General features: G+C 40.6%; 1 protein-coding gene across 1 annotated transcript in view; it reads right to left on the reverse strand.

The window, feature by feature from the left end:
- Positions 1 to 18135, reverse strand: part of col23a1a (collagen type XXIII alpha 1 chain a) — a 112465-nt gene that overhangs the window by 15495 nt on the left and 78835 nt on the right. The window contains exons 4-9 of the mRNA XM_054596989.1: positions 15151 to 15158; positions 14130 to 14156; positions 6791 to 6817; positions 6678 to 6704; positions 4258 to 4284; positions 3326 to 3352 (exon numbers count right to left, since the gene is read on the reverse strand). Of these exons, the coding sequence (XP_054452964.1) occupies positions 3326 to 3352; positions 4258 to 4284; positions 6678 to 6704; positions 6791 to 6817; positions 14130 to 14156; positions 15151 to 15158 (143 nt within the window). The remainder of the gene's footprint in view (positions 1 to 3325; positions 3353 to 4257; positions 4285 to 6677; positions 6705 to 6790; positions 6818 to 14129; positions 14157 to 15150; positions 15159 to 18135) is intronic.

The raw sequence follows: 18135 nt of genomic DNA on the forward strand, positions 1-18135 counted from the left end.
TGTCTGCCGCCACAGAGCTCGGAGCACTGTGCTGCTTCTCTGGTTGAGTTCCCTCCAAAAACACATTGAATGAAGGATGGAGAGAAGATCTAAGATAGGAGCGAGGATGAACAGCAGGGGGACAGTAGGGAGAGAAAGAAGGGGAGACGCTAGTCCACTCATGAGGTTCCCGTTAACTGGCTGCGGTGAGCGCTGGATAGCTGAGGTTTTTCTTAAACCGCAGACCCTGCCTCTCCTTGCCTACACACTCCTCTCTCCCCATTGTCACATTCACTCATTCACACCATTCCCATCATGGAGACCACATACTGCACACATATGCTCCCTAAACCCCTCATAAGAGAATAGGCTGTTTCACGGTGGGTTTATCCTTTACCTTGTTCTCATCAGACCATAGGCTGATACTGTGACAACCAGCCATTCAACCTCAGAGCCCTGTCTAACCATGGTCTCTTTCTCGCTCCTCCGGGGGAGGCAAAAGAGGAGGCTTTGGCTAGGGATGAAACTCCCATCGTGACTTGTCTTTCAACCAAGCCGCCCGACAAACTTAAACATGCATTCACAACATCCTGCATATGTTTGCGACAGTATGGAGCCTTGGAAAATTGTCTACCATCTTGTTGCCTTTAATAAAAGTTGCTTTTGAGATGAAACACAACACATGACCTTTTTTAACATGTTTTTGATGGTTCTATGACATCTGATTGTGTTTTAACACCCCTGTTGTCCCGTGTTTTTAATCTGGTCTGGGACCAGCCTGAAAATGATGGATTGACAGGAAGTCACAGATTGACATAGATTCATGGCAACTTCCTGTTTTTACGTGTTTTCTCTCATCCTCTCGTAGAGTTCAGAGGTGAAGCAGCGTACAATGTTGAGATCAGGGCAAAGTGATGACTGAGTTTATGTACTGATGATGATGGTTCTCCCACTGCACTATTTTATCTGCAGTGATTCACAGCTGTTATGAATCAGCTATGTTTTAAACATTCAGAGACCTAAAGTTCTAATTTGTTAACCTATCTAGTCATATCTATGAAAATGAACCCTGATGCCAAACCTCATTCACAAATTCAGTAGTTTTAGGACCTGTAGGGTTTGTTTTGAACCAAGCGTGTGTCTCTAAGCGATAGACTGAGGTTTATTGGCTGTAAACTTATCCAACGACATCCAAACTCCGGAAGCTTCTTCCAAATGCAATATTTACTATTTGGAAGAACTATGTAGTGCAGAATGCCAAAAAGATTTAATTCTTGCACAAACTATCACATCAAAATCTGAAGGCATAAGCTGGGAAACCAAATGATTTACGCCTCGATAGGAATCAAGAATTCCTGTTTCTGAGCCGCATCATAAATATTGTTCCGCTGGGCAGCCCTGTCAAATTTACACTCGGTTTGTGCTCTGCCATAAAACAAGAGTCATTCAGTCTCATTCCAATACTTGTAACACACACTGTTATGCCAGTATTGTCAGGCTCCAACTCTTAGAAGATTTATGACTACACATCTATTTCTAATTAATATTGTAAAGCTCATTTGATGGATATTTTCTAAAGGATGTTAGCAATAATAAAGACAAGAAGCAAGCGGCTTCAAACGTCTTTTAAAGAGGTTTTATAAACATTTTATCTGTGAGTTTTTTATTTTCATTTGAAATGGCTCACATTCAGTTATGGTTCTCATAACACAGGCCACTGCCAATATGGAAATTACTGACTAATTTGTCATTTTTGTCCAGAAAAGATAGATTTATATTAGTTTTATTTTTATCTCGGGTTATGGCAGTAAAAATAAATAAATATTTTAAATATATTAATAATATTATTATTATTAGTAGTATTTTTTCTTTCGTTTTTTTATTTTTACTGCCATAACCCGAGATAAAAATAAAACTAATATAAATTGTTGCATTATATTATCAATCAAGTGACTAATCATTTCTGTTCTACTTTATGTTTCTACAATTTAACATTTAAGGGAAAATGCATAAAACAATGCATACATTAGCTTACATAGCTACTGTTTTTGCATTTGAGGAAATGTGACATTGACCTGATATTCTATTCTAAACATAATAAAACTAGAAAAACATCATTCAGGATTCCTGACTTCTTCAAAGTGTCAAAGTCGTTTACCATGTAAAGCACAGGGGGCTTATTTTCAAATCACAGTGAAGCAAACGGGAGATAATTACATAGATCTCACTGTGGGTGGAATGATATCACATGAAAACAAAACACTGACAACATGGACCAGATGCAGAGCGTGGTTAGTCCGTGAAAAACACAGTTCGGTTGAGACTAGATGGCAGAGCTGGCGCACCGCCTCAACCATTGGGTTTGATGGTGACGTCTAAGTATTTCAATCGTTCTTTAATATCATAATTTCTCATCTCTGGCTTTGGAGATGTGGTAAACTCAAACCTCATCACAGGAGCCGGACTGCCTCGTTGATGCAGTTGCTGGGGAAGCAGCGCAGGGTAAACACACTTTCTTTTGAGTTATTAAAAGCCCAAGTGAATGTTATGTGGGTAGAACACAATGTGACAAAACACAATGTGATCAGATGTGTTTTCAAGTTTGTCTGTTTGCACGTGCACAATGTCCCCACAGCGTAATTACAGTGAAATGATGAGTAGTTTTCAGATGTTGTAAAAAACAAACTAAATTTGAGACTAAATCTGGTCTGCGTTTGAATCTCAGCCCTTCTCCTGAAAGCTGCATACGTTCCCTTTGTTGGGTTAGGGTTCTTCCTGCAGTTCTAAGTCACTGTCAGTTGCATATGCATCTGATAGATAGCTGCAGATGTGCTTTAGGTTACAGCCAGGTAAAGTAACTGCATTGTGAGGGACGTATCAATCTTTTCATCTGAATCTAAATGTGTATTTCCCAAAATGCCAAACTTTTCCTTATAAGTGGTGGCTTTTTGTCATTCAGACATTTTGTAAATGCTTGTTACAGCTTTAATTAGATACGAACTTCATGTCAAACTTTTAGTTCTTTCAAATGAAATGTAAATGGCAAGCGCAAAGATTTGCGAAGTGGAAGTCACAATGTCTCTTTACCCTAAATGCAGTAAAAATCAAAAAAGGAGACGGGCAGAGGCAGAGAAAGACAAGTAGAGAAAGAAAATAAAAAATGGTAAGGAAAAAATGCAAGCTCATTTTTAAATTGCAAAGATTTGCTGAGGAAGAAAACACAATCAAAGGAAAGGCCTTTTCAGCCAGGTCAGCTGTAGGAAAAGAATAGCTTCTAAAATGCACTTAAAATGGTCAAAAACATCCTATTTCACCTTATCAGTAAATGTATGAAAACATGACTTACCCTTGGTCCAACGTCTCCTTGGTCACCCTGGGAGAAAAACAGGAAAATAACAATTGTCAGCAGCTATTACCGCTGTAAAAGCACACAGGACGAGGCCTGTAATAAAATACTGCTACTGTAGAGCAGCTGTGACAGACAGGCTTATAAACGTATACTTGAATATGGAAAGGAAGTGACTCAAAGGTCATCTGTCCCCAAACAAGCTCAGGAAGTCAACATTTACTTTATAAATCATTTGATAGACCACAATCTGATGGGGCGGGATGGAAGTATAAATTGGAGCGCGCGTTCTGGGGATTGTTGGTTCACTGATGAGGATTTGGAGTTCATGTTCTCATCACAGAGCTACTAGCATGATTACACGAAGGGAGCCAATTTTCCAAACCCCAGCATCATCCGTCATCTACAATCCCCGCTCATCAAACTGAATCCTGCTCTGACAGAAGCTGTTTACTGCAGTTGTTCTTGTGGCCGAGCTTATCTGGACAATTTTCGCTTGAGTGCAATAAACGTACACACAAAGTAACCCATCGGTGCGTACAAAAAACGACCACATGCACGAGCCTCGTCTGCCAGCTCTTTCAGCTCTTAAGGTCACTTACATGATCTCAGGCTGGGCAGAGGTTCACAGAGTGGGAAAACATCTGGCTATCATCGAGCCCTGCAGAAGGCCTGTAAACCTGTTTAGTTTCTTGACGTGAGAATGTGCGGAGACATACGAGCTCCTACACAAGTACATGTAATCTATGGCTCGTTTGATGGGCGCGCAGTGAAAAAACGTGAACTTGGGAGGGCTGCAGAGAACACGTGTGAGGTTGTGTGTAAGTGTGTGTGCTTGCATCTCTCAAGCTGTCAGCCTGTGAGAAGTTCACCCATACAGTGCATTCATTGACTTGTCTGGCAGGGCAGTTGAAATCCATATTGAAGCATACCTTTTCTCCCTTGGGTCCGGCTGGTCCCTGTAGGAAAGAGGAGATAATCGGAGACAGTTGGTCAAGATAAATGATAAATCAAATTAGCAACTTGCACAGTGCAGTGCATCTTAAACTGGCTGCTCGCATGGAGCATTAAATCAAATGGTGAGGCGAGGCAGTAATGCAGCCGTGCCATTGAGACTTCTCAATCAGAAAGTCACTTCTGTCTCAACATATTTCAAAATAACAGCACCATATGACATGAGTTTGGAGCGAGCATGCTTTTAAAGGCTTCTCTTTGTGAGATAAAAACTGTTTTGCTGAGAGATAAAACTGAAAGGGGCAACGTGTTCCTTTGTTCGGTCCCTTTCTCAGAGGGGAAGATGTTTTAGACGTGGAATGCTTGAAACGTTAACTAAAAACACAGGGTCTAACACAACAGGCCCATGCACTCATGTATAGGCCAGTATGTGAGACGCTGACACATAGTGACACTGTGTGTTGGGCCTTTTGACATTGTCTCATGAACACCAGGCCCACAGATGAGCTAAACCCTGTCAGTGGGGCTGTGCTGTGCCCTCGTCCATCTGTCTGTCTGCCTGAAGCAGTGGTGCGAGGACCCCAAGAGTGGCAACACCATGAACCGCAGACTGACGGGGAGAACGACTGCTTCTGATCTCAGCCGCTGCCTCTCTAAAAGTGACTAAAGAAAGCAGATTTTAGCTCCTACAGCCCAGACACTTTTTTTCATAAATCTATTCTCTAAACTGTCTTTTCTTTTCACTCATTCCTTACTGTATATCACAAACTCCAAATCTGACATGCAATCCGGTGTGAAGCCTCCATCTCTGATTTGTCCCCCCTTTCTTCTCGTCTTTACTGTCTGGCAGACTTTTTGTCTAGACCGGAGCTCTAATTGTGTTTGAGTGCGGCGCTATAGAGGGGGGTCTGGTGCAGAGGATGAGCAGCACTTTGTTAATGTGACCGGCTACATGATAACAAGCAGCAGCTTATCTCCTGCTCTGCTCTAACCTTCTGTTCAGGGAAAGAAGATATGGAGGAGGAGGGGGAAGTGACCTGCAGGTAGTAGCAGTATTAGGTGTGTAATTATTATTGGGGATTTGTAATTCAGTTCAGCCTCTTTAATCTCCTGGTTCCCCTGGCAAATATACACTCAGGCCAACATTGTTCAAATCAAGCTAACTTTATTTCAAATTCTAGTCGTAATCCCAAAGTTTCTAAAGAGATCAAAATTGTTGAGAAACAAAATTTGGAAGTTTCCCTTTATTACAAATGTTGAGTTGTTTATGTCAGAGTTTAATCCTGATTTTAATTACATCTGTAACGCTTTTGGCAGGAATTGTATTTTTAGAATGTGAGATAACTTTGTGTCAATGCTGGCAAAAGGTATTATGTTAAAAATGAATCCATGGGGTTTTCATGAATATCAAGCTAGTCTTCTATTATTCATGTCATTTTAGAAGTGGGAAAAACTTTTTTTATTAAGATAAAAGGTTAATTATTGACCTTGTTTTTATCTATATCTCTGCCACTGAATGAACTCCATCCAGTTATATGTGTATTTTTTTTTATGGCTGTTTAACTCACTCCTCTCTTGTCAGTGTTCTTTTAAACTTGATTAATCCCCTGGCCGTCATCCAACAACAAATTCAGCTCCTTTTATCCTTTATTCTCTTGTTTTCATCTCACCTAACATCCCTTGTGTACTTAGGCGACTCTGGTCTGTGTCACACCTGCTGGGGTTTTATGGCAGACGCTCTACGATGGGGAGAGCCCTCTTTAAAGGACAGACTCAGCATGATGTCTCCTTTTGCAGGAAACAACAGCTTAATGGTGTTTGGAGAGGAGCTTTTCAAACGGCTCTCGTAATGCTGTGAGGGGTTTACATTTCAGCAGATGACTCATCCTTCTCGTGGACAAAGGGGGTGGTTAGAGATGGTGCTCTAATGATTTTTTAAAGAGCCTCTGTGAGGTTATAAACTCCTTTCTCTCTCTCACTTTTATCACTGGTGTGTAACCCATTCGCTCTGCTTCGCCTGATTCCACACTACACCTGGGTGTGTCTGGGGGCGCGGCAGGGTTTCAGGGGAAGAGTGATGGACGGGACCCAGAGGTGAAGTGCAAAGGGGATTTCAGCACCCCGGTTCAGTTGAGCCATGAGTCCCCCGTGGCAGTGAGCCTTGGGATGGCTTAAGAGGTGGAACAAGAAACAAGACGGCTACCGTGTTTTTTTCACTCAGTTGCGATGTTCCCTTAGGAACAGGAAAGATGATTGATGTAGTTTAGCAAACCCTCACCTGCCTTACAGGCCACATACCCACCTGGATTCTCAGAAAATATTTGAGGATGAATTGCCTCAGTGTAATTGATATGTTTTATTAGAAAACTAAGACAAGACAAGGTGTGAGATGGTGTACCTGGCTTCCCTTGGGACCTGGAAAACCCTGAAAGGAGAAAAATAGAGTTAAAATCAAACTATTGTCAGTCATTTTAAGCATGTTTTACACATTTGATTATGGAATATACTCACTGGTTTCCCATCCATGCCAAGAGGACCCTGTTTGAGGACAGATGAAGAAAAATTAAGAAAAGACCAAAGAGAGAAATATGGGAAATAGCCTAATTAGCTTTCTTGCCACGAAATAGATGATCAGATTGATACCACTCTGAAGTCTCATGAACTAGCGCCAAGAAACGGTTAGCATAGCTAATCACTGCAAACTAGCAAGGAAACACTGTACATAACCCTAAAACCATCACTTATCATTTTTACACTTCAGCTTCTGTACATATCAAACAGACAAGATATAATGTGTTGAGTAGTACACTTTTCACAGACATCAGACTGGTATCAACCTTCTCATCTTACTTTCAGAAACACAGTGAATACATTTATTTCCCAAAATGTTAATCCAATACTTCCAAAAAGCAGAGAACATGATTAAGACACAATTTGTTTTAAATCCACTGACAACACTGTCCTTCCCCAGCAAAGTATCATAAACGGGCTGTTATTTATTAGTATTGTTATAATGTTTGAGTCTTATCTCCGTATATCTAAGGAAACAATGTAAGTGATCTTAGATTAGGAAAAACAGTTAGGTGGATTTGGCAAGACAAATGTTTCAAGGGAGGATAGTAAAACGCGAGTTTGAAAACGACAGAGAGCTGCAATTATTGGATGAAAAAGTAGGAAAACAAATAACTTTTATACAAATGTGTTACGTATTTCCTGCCCCATATAACTGTGTGTGTGTGTGTGTGTGTGTGTGTGTGTGTGTGTGTGTGTGTGTGTGTGTGTGTGTGTGTGTGTGTGTGTGTGTGTGTGTGTGTGTGTGTGCAGAAGCGATACTTAAATAATAAGACCAGGTTCCAGGTGGTTTGTAATTATTCTAAGATTTAGTGTGTGGTGTCCAACATAACAGACTCTGGGTGGATTTGGTCCAGCTGTAATAATCTTTCACACAACCCCACATCTACCGCATCTCTGTGTGTTTGTGACGATGAGATAATCCAGCAGGCAGTTAAGTACGTTTAAAGTCCCCATCCAACTTCACCCAAGTGCTGAAACAGCAGTTGGAGCTGTCCACTTTGTTTACCTCTATAAAAACAGTCGAGCAGTCATTGAACCTCCTCTGCAAAGCAACACTCAGTTCAAAGGCACAAATCTTTAGATCCCTATTTAAACATAAAGGAACAGTTGGATCAAACTTTCCTAAAACACTTAAATGTGATGTATGTTGTAAAGGCTGATGTTGACTTCCTCCTTAATGGCCTTACTCAAAGTTAAGCTAACAGTTTGTACAGGATCCCTTGAGTCGCTCACAGTCCTGGTGGCTCTGCAGACTGGAAACCCTCATTAACAATCGTCATCTCTGGCCTTGGATGGCTTTCATAAGTTGGGCTTTTCTCTTCATCTGCCTGTTTTAATGGCCCCATGGGTGCTATCTGACCTACCACAGTGTCGTTGCTGCCTGCTTTGATGGATGGACAGTGGGCACATAAGGACGGAGGGAAGAGGAGAAGCAGCAAGGAGGGAATGATACTTTGGAGCTGCTCTCATTAATTGTTCATGTGATCGTTTGCTGCCCCACTTTAGTCTTGTAATGCGACAGCTCTGGCTATAAACTTTCTTCAAAAACGTAATTGGCTAGTCTGTTTATAAGAGGGTTATAAAAAGAACAGCAAAACGCCTTTGAGGCTCCTGATGTCTTTTTGATTGAGGGCACCTTGTGAAATAACCCGTAGGTGGCTGAGTTGGGGGTGGAACAAATGACTGGGACCAATCGGATGGCAATAATTTCAACCTGACTGTCTAAAGTTGAGAGGAGTGTGAAGTGTAGGGATGTACTTTTTGATGCTACATACAGTCCAGAACAGGTTGTAGTTTCACCACTCTATTAAATGCAGCATGCTGTGTTCGTCATGTCAGGCATGCCGGTGGGAGCATTTGAATGAGCCTACAAATGTCACAGTGAGTTTTCCCACGTATCTGTGTCCATGTCTCTGGATCTATGCATGTGTGCGTGTGTTTGTACGCAGTGATATCGCTGCATCTGGCAGCGTTTATCAGGGGCCGGCTCCTTCAAGACTCGTCAGGATGAGCAGATGAGGTGTACAAGGCGAGGTCATCGGCTGCTGCAAAGTCTGAACCGGAGCAAAAACAGACTGATTTATGGCTGCTAACAAGCCACACGGTGGCCTGTGAGCAGAAGGTACTATAGCTATGTGTGTCTGTGTGCAAGAGAGGTAGAATCCTGTATCTAATATCTGGCAGCTGACAGTTTGAATACTTCAGTAGTATATAGTAGATACTGTTACCTTTATGACCTTACTTACTTTACAGGTTTCCATTATATGGAATAAAATAAGACCCAGAATGAGTTACCTGGAGCAATAATTCAACCAACAATACAGAAGTCCAGGAAGCTCTTTTATAACTTATTAGATGAGATACTTATACGCCTTACGAGATAATATATACGCCATACTTAAATCAGCAACAGAGGTCAGAAGGAACTGTTAGTGAAACATGGTTTGAGAATGAGAATAAGAGTCTGGAACATTTGGAGCCAGGGGAAATTGGATATTGATATATTCTATGCTTTTCTGTCTCTACAGATGCATTGTACACAACAATCTGCGAGGCGGGAAAAAGAGCTGGAATTCAAATAAAAATAGAACAGGCCGAAACAAAAACAACACTAGTTAAATCTCTGTCTCAAACAACAAATGGATTAGGTCACAGAATAAAAGGTTGAATAGAAGAACATAGAAGAATAAAAAAGGAGCTTAATGTTGAGAAAAAGTGAAAAAATAGGCCTGACAATACCACCAAAACCTCAAGTTAACGAGGGGGAAAATGAAGACGCTAGTGTGGCTCTTTATCAGTATTTCTAGTCTACATTGCCATCTTGTCCTGCAGCGTCCCTCAGTAGATCAAAAATAAAAAGTTTTGACTCAGCATTCCCAACAATTAGATAGGTTTTAAACTGGAAAATAACTTGGCCTGGAGGGGGGCTTATGTCTGGGTCTATGTTTGTGTTTGTGTGCGTGTACATGCTCATACATGTGTCTTAATCCCAATGAAACATGGCGAAGGGTGTCTCTGCTGTCTTTATTGTACTCCCTATGGTGCAGACTGGTAATTATCCAGCACGGTGTAATTGCTGAGGATGCTGGTGAAAACCTGGTGTCTGCACATCAGAGCAGACGCCTCAGCTAGAAACACACATGGTAATGTGTCGCACACATTAGACCCAATGAGCTTAATTACGTGACGACAACATTAAGGAAGATGGTGAGAGTGAGAAAACCCTTTCCACTCCCCTGGTTCTACTTTCCTCCTTTGATTCTACTTTTCCTCTCGCAGTGGTCCACCAACCCTCTGGTGAATATTGTTCAGTCCCTCCTCTCTGTTTAGTTCCATGTAGCCACAGGGATAGAGCTCCATTCTAGGACAGGACTAACATAATTTGTGATACATGACATTTGCTTCTTTTATAAAAAAAAACATTGGCTGCATCTAGAACCAAAGAGCACAATAAAGCATACCAGAGTGCTCTGTGTTTGGGACAGAAAATTACTGACATGTTGTCGGGTGCCTGTCTGGCTTTAATCTGCACTCAGTGGCCTGGAAGGCTGAACAATAGAGGCCTTGGCCTGTTTCTGCTGAGTGAGGGCCGCTGTCTGTCACAGACTGGCACTTTTGTATAAACACTCTAGTGGCTGGACATTCAAATGAGAATCAACTGGTGTATGTTTACCCCTCTGCACTGTTCTGTCAGCCTGCTTGACTTTGATTGTTTGACAGTGGGAAGGCTCTTTTCTGAAACTCAAACCCCTCGCCTGTGATTTATGAGAGGAAGAAGTGACGGGGTTACATGAGGAGAAAAAGCATATATCAGCACGCACAAACACACACACACACACACTTATGGCGTTATGCTTGAGATACATACAAGCTGCATGTCATTAACACTGTTTATCACATAACTAATGCTTCAATGGAAGTGGACTGCTGCATGCATTAGTAAACCTAACAACTGTTAGACATGTGTATGCCGCCTGAATGAGGTGCAGCACATTCACACTCACACACTGGCAAACGCACATGAGTATGCACATAGCTTATGTGACAATTGATCCGTGGTGGAAGAAGTATTCAGATATCTTACCCAAGTAAAAGTAATCCTACAGTTTAGAAATACTCTCAGTCATGCAATCAAAATTTATCAAAAAAGTAAACAAACTCATTATGCAAGATGGCTAGTTTCAAAATAATATGATACCACTGGATTATAATTATTGATGCAATGATGTGAACATCATTTAAATGATGCAGCTGGTAAAGGTTGGACAAGTTGTATCCAACTTACTTGATATACTGCTGGATAGCAGTGATTAACTACGTTTTTATAACGACACATCACAATTTATTTATTGATTATATTTTAATTCATAAATCACAATCGGCAAAGTAACTAAAGTTGTCAAATAAATGTGGTGGAGGAGAGAGAACAGTATTTGCCTCTCAAATACAGTATAAAGTAGCAGAAAATGGAAATACTCAAGTAAAGTACGAGAAGACTTGCATATTACTTGAATAAATTAACTTGGTTACTTTCCACTACTGCTGTTGTTTTTTTTATTGTTCAACTATGTGTTAATGTGACAGTCACAGAATTAAGACTCCTGCCGACTGGGCTTGAATTCTGTTGTATAGTGTTGAGACAGTATGTCAATGTAAGAGTGAGAGCAAGGATCTTAACAATGGAAAAATAAAGAAAGATCAGTTACTGGCACAACACAAGTAAGCATCCCGCTGCCCTCCGGAAACTGACTTGACTCATTTGTGCTGATGTGCGCATGCCCTCTCCATATGAGCAGTCCATGGGAGAGAAGTTATTGGTGTGAAAACATATCACACACAGACCACTGACCACTTCCACAGCTTTTGCCTTTGTTACAGAGATCTACATAAACTATGGGTGGTTGGATGGAGTTCACTCACATTTGCACATATGGACACAGATACACAAACACTGCTACCCAATCTGGAGAATTTTCCTTTTTTAGGCTTCAGTGTTTGAAACTTGATCATCTCTGCTGCTAAAATGAAATAATGTGCTGTCCATGTTAATTGCCAGTATGATTAATCTAATGTTGTTCCACTGTTACTTTATACAGCTTCTTTAATCATCATGCTCGCATCTAGGCATCATAACAGGAGGCTGCCTCTTATACTTATATAAGAACTATGCAGATTGATTTCATTATGGTGACTAGACCTGGAAGGATTACCCAGATTATACACTTCACATGACATAATTTAATTAATACATTTTTTAAAAGTAAAAACAGCTTTTACCACATGTTTAGGATTTCTATTGTCAAGAGTCACAGACAAACAAACACAAATGTGCACACACTTCTCTGTGCACTCGGCCCACCTGTGTGTAATTAGCAGCAGGCATTTCCCGTCAGGAGGGCCGAACAGTGCCAGGCAGACTGGGAATCTGACTGGGAGCGAGCCCCATGGGAAATGAACTTCCCAAAAAATTCCCAGTGAGACAACGACACAACCAACAAGACGCCGTGGAACACAACACCGGGGCGACTTTTGGCGGGTCGCCATGGCAACCAGACAGAAGGGGGGTCACATGATAGCTGGACAGAGTGTCTCTCTGAACATGTAACATGCTCATGCTTAGAGCCTGCACATGCTAAAGCTTCATGTGAACTGCACACTATGCAGATATCCAGTTCTGAGGAATCGATCTGCTCAAGATGCAACCCGAGCTTCTGAATGATGTGTAATGATGTGAATGGTGCATCCGTATCGGATGATGAGAATTGGACGAATTACACCACAAATCAGCAACAGAGCCATGATATGTTTTATCTCCGCTGTTGTGGAGAAAGTCAGGAGTCAAACCGGCCACAAGAGGCCGCTGAATCTCTGGATAACACAAGAACTGAATCTCAGTCTGCGTTGGCATCACTGGTGGAAATCCAGTGGTGGAAGAAGTAGACAGATCTTTTACTTCAGTAAAAGTAGCAAAAAAACTCAGTTTCAAGCGAAAGTCCTGCATTCAAAATTTTACTTAAGTATCAGGATGCATTTCAGAGTAATAAACTGTATATAATACATCACTGGATTGCAGTTATTGATGCATTACACCGCATTAATGTTGCAGCTGGTGAAGGTGAGTCTAATTTGAATTACTTTATATACTACTTGGTACCTGTGCTTTGATAATATAAGTTACTTCATTAGTTCATATCTTGTATAAATAGTCTAAATCATCAAAGTAATTGGAGACTAAAGCTATCAAATACATGTATTGGAGTAAAAGTACAATATTTCCTTTTGAAATGTGGGGAAGTATAAAGTAGAATAAAGTGGAAATACTCAAGTAAAGGTAAAAGTATCTCAAAATTGTACTTAAGTTCAGTACCTCAGTAAAGTTACATTCCACCACTGTGGAAAACAATGATCTGCTTTGCATTCAGAGGCCATGGATGTTCACAGTTATTGAATTTTGTTTTCATGTATTATGCATTATCCATTTTTTGGCTTTTATGATCCTCTCCTGATCTCTATAATAACCATGGATTCATTACTTTTTATCTCTCAGGGCATGTGTAATATCTTACATATCTTTATAAACTGTGTCTTTGGTGTACCACCGCTGTCTTATTGACTATGTATTGTTTAAAGCTGATTGCAGCTGCGTGCAGCACTATTGTCCAAGCAAAATCTCCCCTTAGGGACAATAAGGTACATCTTATCTTAAATTGTTCAAACATTAGTAAACACTTTTAAAAGCGTAGGGCCATCATTTGTTCCTTGTGGATGAATGTCTTACATTTTCATTGGTTTGGTTTACACTCATGTGGTTTATGTTTACAGATAACATCTTTTCCAGTTCTGTATTTATGTTTACTGCTCTTCGTGTTTACTCATCGTCACACGTGCGCTAAATATGTTTTACGACATTATTTTATGCCTTGAGTGAGTAAGTTGAGATGTTTCAAATTGTCCATGGATAATAAAATACTTTTGTTTCATTTTACCATATAACTGCATTGTGTAGAAATATAACTGTATTTGAGTCACTCGTCAGTCATGGAGCAGGATGCATTATCAGTGAGGAGCAAATGTTGAAGGATGCATGAAGAGGCAAGGAAACGGGCGACGATTCGAGTAAATGTAATTTCAAAAAGTGCAGAAAGGAAAAAACTGAGAAAGGCCCAATGAAGCTGCAGGAAAATTTGTGATAAATCCAGATAGAAAAAAGGAAGGAAAATAGAGATGTGATTGGGTGAATTGAAGAGTGACAGGATGAATAACAAATCAAATTTACCGGGTATCCATCCCGTCCAGCCTTGCCCTGGTGAGGTTAGAGATTAAAGCATGAAGCATCGAGACAGGTTAGAACAGAAACCAACAGCTGTATATATAAATACACTAACCCAGGTCACAAGACCTGGTATTAAATGGTACACAGTATCATGGCTCAGTTTTTACTGGTTCGTGCAAAGGTTCATGGAAAAACTTTTTATGGAGTTTGAAGCTGGAATCAATGAACATGAACATATTGTATTTTTGTATGATTGTGAATTTAGAAAGCAAATTGCCGTCTATTGTTTGTCTATATTGTTTTGGGGTTATTTTTAGGGGGCTTCAAGTTGATAAACTTGACTCAGACAAATTGTTTTGACAGATTGTTACTTTGTCGATTAACAGGTGACACGCATTACCACACAACATTTTGGGGTTGTTCTGGAAGATAAATCATTAATTGTTTCATGCACACTTAGCTTAAACCAGTTGCACAGTCAATTTTCTCTCAATGTATAGGGTGTGCCTTATACGCATACCTGTCCTGTGCCATATGTGACAAAAACATTTTTTATAAAAAAAAGGTCAGAAAAGGGTCACTTTAAAAAAAATGTAATCTAAAAATGAAGAAATTCAAACCTGAAGGCAGCAGCACTCTCCAGTTAGTAAATGTCTTTGTGTATGTGTGTGTTTTATCTGCTGTGTGTGTGAGAGACTGTCAGCAGGATATATATTCCCACAGAGGAGAATAAGTCGCTGCTATAAGACACCACTCCCAAACTATCACCATGATACACACACGTGCAGACACCCATTGCTCCATTTACTGCCGCGCTCTGTGGATACAAATGTGTGACAGTTTGTGTGTCTGTGTGTTCATGTTTCACTGCTGTGAGAGAAAAACCATAGTTTGTATACTGAAGGATAATATGTGTACTAGTGTGTGTATGTGAGTGTGAAAGTAATGTAACTGTGACAGCTCTATGTTCAATAACTCTTTAGTTGATTTGTATACTACCTGGATGAGATGAAATTGTACTTACAGGCAGTCCTGCAACACAAAAAGAGAAATCAGGCATTAGAAAAATAAGTTCTCTACAACTGACACATGAAGCACAGCATGTGAGAGTTACGGTAACCTTTGGTTTGTACAGCAATCAATTCCTCGGAAAAGCGGTGAACAACAAAAAAACTGCGAAGGCAATGTGGTTTGTTAGATGATGACTGTAATTAACCACCTAAATATGGTACAGAACAAGCTCATTAGAGCTGCTGCCAATGGAGTTTGTGGTGCACCAGTTATGATAAACAGACTTCTGGATAATGGGCCATGTTTTACATTAGGACATGCAGTCATGTCAAGACTTTGTTTCCTAAGAAGATATGGGCAGACCAGATGGAGGACAAACAGGCAGTGAAAAGGTCGGGGGTGTGCTGCCCAAGTGTGCGTCGCTTTAAAGCATAAAAAAAGATGTCTCCGAGATTTCTCCGGGGCAGTCTTTCAGATCTGATTGAAATTCTCTGATGTTGAGCATCAGCAGCAAAATGTACATTCTGCTTTTCTTACTTAGCCTAACCAAAAACAACAGTAATGATCAAAAGACTCCACTTGTTCTTAGAGGTCTTAATCGAATATTCTTATAAAAAACTCTTAAAAGTCCAAGGACGAGGGCACTACAAAGTGAGTATATTATTTTGCCAATGAAATATTCTACTTTAGTGATTGGTTCATATTTATCTAATCTAAATTCAAACCAATCATGATGCTGTTTATGTGATTGTTCCCACAATTACAGTACATGGCATGATTTGGAGCTATGCCACCACACTGCAGTCCTGGTACAACACACCTCATCAGCATGGATGCAACAGTAAACATCTACAGAAACTGAGCAAGATTGAAAACAGACCTCTTCTGGGGGAAAGTGGGCTATTTGTGGTGTTTCGTTACTATTTAATTGATAAAAAGTCAAGCTAACGTGACCAGAATATATGTGAGCCTTGAAGTTTGCTGATTGAATCAAAGGAAAGGGATTTGCAGGGATAAGAGTAGGAGAAAGAGGGATGAAAAAAGGAAGGTGTTTGGGGCGGAGAAGGTGAAAGGGAAACAAGAGAGAGGTGTTGAGGTTTATGAGGCATGAAGACCAAGTCAATCAAACGTAGCTGCGTCTAGACGCTGGGACAAGGACCCCATGGGCCAGACAGTTGGGTAAACAAATGAAAAATAGTTGGAGAGCTGCAGTGAGACCGGCTTTAACCATTGAACTTGAGACAGGTGTGAGTGAGAGTGGAGACTTATGAGAAAGAAAGAGACATGGAATGAGAGAGAGAGAGAGAGAGAGAGGTAAACAGAGGAGAAAACCAAGTAAACGAGCAAACTGAAGAATAAAATAGGGAGGGTTGATGCAGGAGACAAGGCGACAGAGGCTTAACTGCTCTGTCTGCTCTCTTTCCTGTTGTTCAAGTTTATAATTCTGTTTCTTTTTTCCACTTCCATTTGTTATTCTGAGAGAACGGGGAAAACCTCTTCTGGTCTTGTAAAATGTTGGAGGATGGCGCAAAAGCCACTCGGTGCCACCTAACCTCGCACAAAATAACCCAGGCTGAAATGTGAGCACCGAAAAGTAAACAACAAGAGAGACGACCTAAACAGAACCACACATTAGATGCAGACCATCCTGTGATAAATAGCGAGCAGCCAATGGGTGTCCCATTTTGGGAGAAACCTCAACGACGTGCCTTCCCGTAACAATAATGCTCCAAAATACACACTACCCTGATGAAAACACAGTCATGTCTTTGTCCTGGTGATTGCCTGATGGAATCGCAGACGTCAGAGGGATTTATTTTGATGAAGAGGTTGAATAATTATGAGGATATGGGGATTTAAGGGGAAGGTCTGGTGGTATCCTGTATTTTTCTTATTGTCAAGAAATCTCATGAAAATGCCAAAGCCAACTACCATTTTTGTCCAAAAACTGTTAAAAATACATCAGTGAGCCACAGTGTTGCACTGTGTCAATCCCACATACATGTCAAGCCACCCTACAAATAAGATTTAAATTTCTGCTTGAGTAATGTTTGGTTAAAAAACTACAATGCCAGGTTTTGGGAAATTACTGAGCATTTTTTGAAAAGGAACTAGATATTTGTGGTCTGTATTTAAGATTTATGTCTTCAGTAGGACCCAATTGGTACTGAAAGCCACAGTCGGGCTGTGGAAGTGAGAGCGTTTCAAGAGACTGACTGACATATTTTTGGTTTTAACCTTTTGATGGGTGTTGTTGACAATAAGGAAAATATAAAATAGCCTTATCCTTTGACACAATAGAGTTGGGATTGTTGGTACTTCCCCATGTGGATGAAATAAAGAGAGAGGCCTGCATGTAATTCTGAAAGCCTAGATTGTGGTCCTTCAGGCATCAAAACCTCGGCAGCCGTTTAACCTGCCGACACAGTGCGGGTCGGTCCCCTGTCTTAGGCAGGAGAAATTCTTCTGAACAAGTCCGAAGAAACACATGAACATCTACGAAGCGATCTCAAGTAAGAGGCTTTTGTGTGTTTATAACTTTTTTTGTTTTTTAAGTTTAACAGTACTGTTACTGTGTATTTTGTATGTTACGGACCGCCGAGTCTAGTTCAGGGACATGAAACATTATTGTTGTGCTGCTGCTGTAATAGTGCTGTTCCACACTGCTGAGCTTTGTTTTGTTTAAATCTGCCACAGCGAGTTAAGTTGGTAAACTGTACTTTATTAAAGGACCAGTGCCACGGCTTGGTACTAGGCTTAGTCCTAGTTCGGCAGGTGGGCTTCTGGTGGATCCATTGTTAAGTCTTGCTTGGCGTAATTAAATACGTGACTACGTACGCCATCTTGCTCTCTCTCTCTTTTTCTTCCCCCTCACCACGTGTATCATTTTTGAACTGGCTAATGACCAAACCCCGCTCCTGCCATATCCCAACAGAATTTAAAAAAATAAAAGCAAAATAAAGACGCTAAAACAGCTTGGTAGATTTCATTTCAAATA

Source organism: Anoplopoma fimbria, chromosome 4 (assembly GCF_027596085.1).
Source record: "Anoplopoma fimbria isolate UVic2021 breed Golden Eagle Sablefish chromosome 4, Afim_UVic_2022, whole genome shotgun sequence".
NCBI lineage: Eukaryota > Metazoa > Chordata > Actinopteri > Perciformes > Anoplopomatidae > Anoplopoma > Anoplopoma fimbria.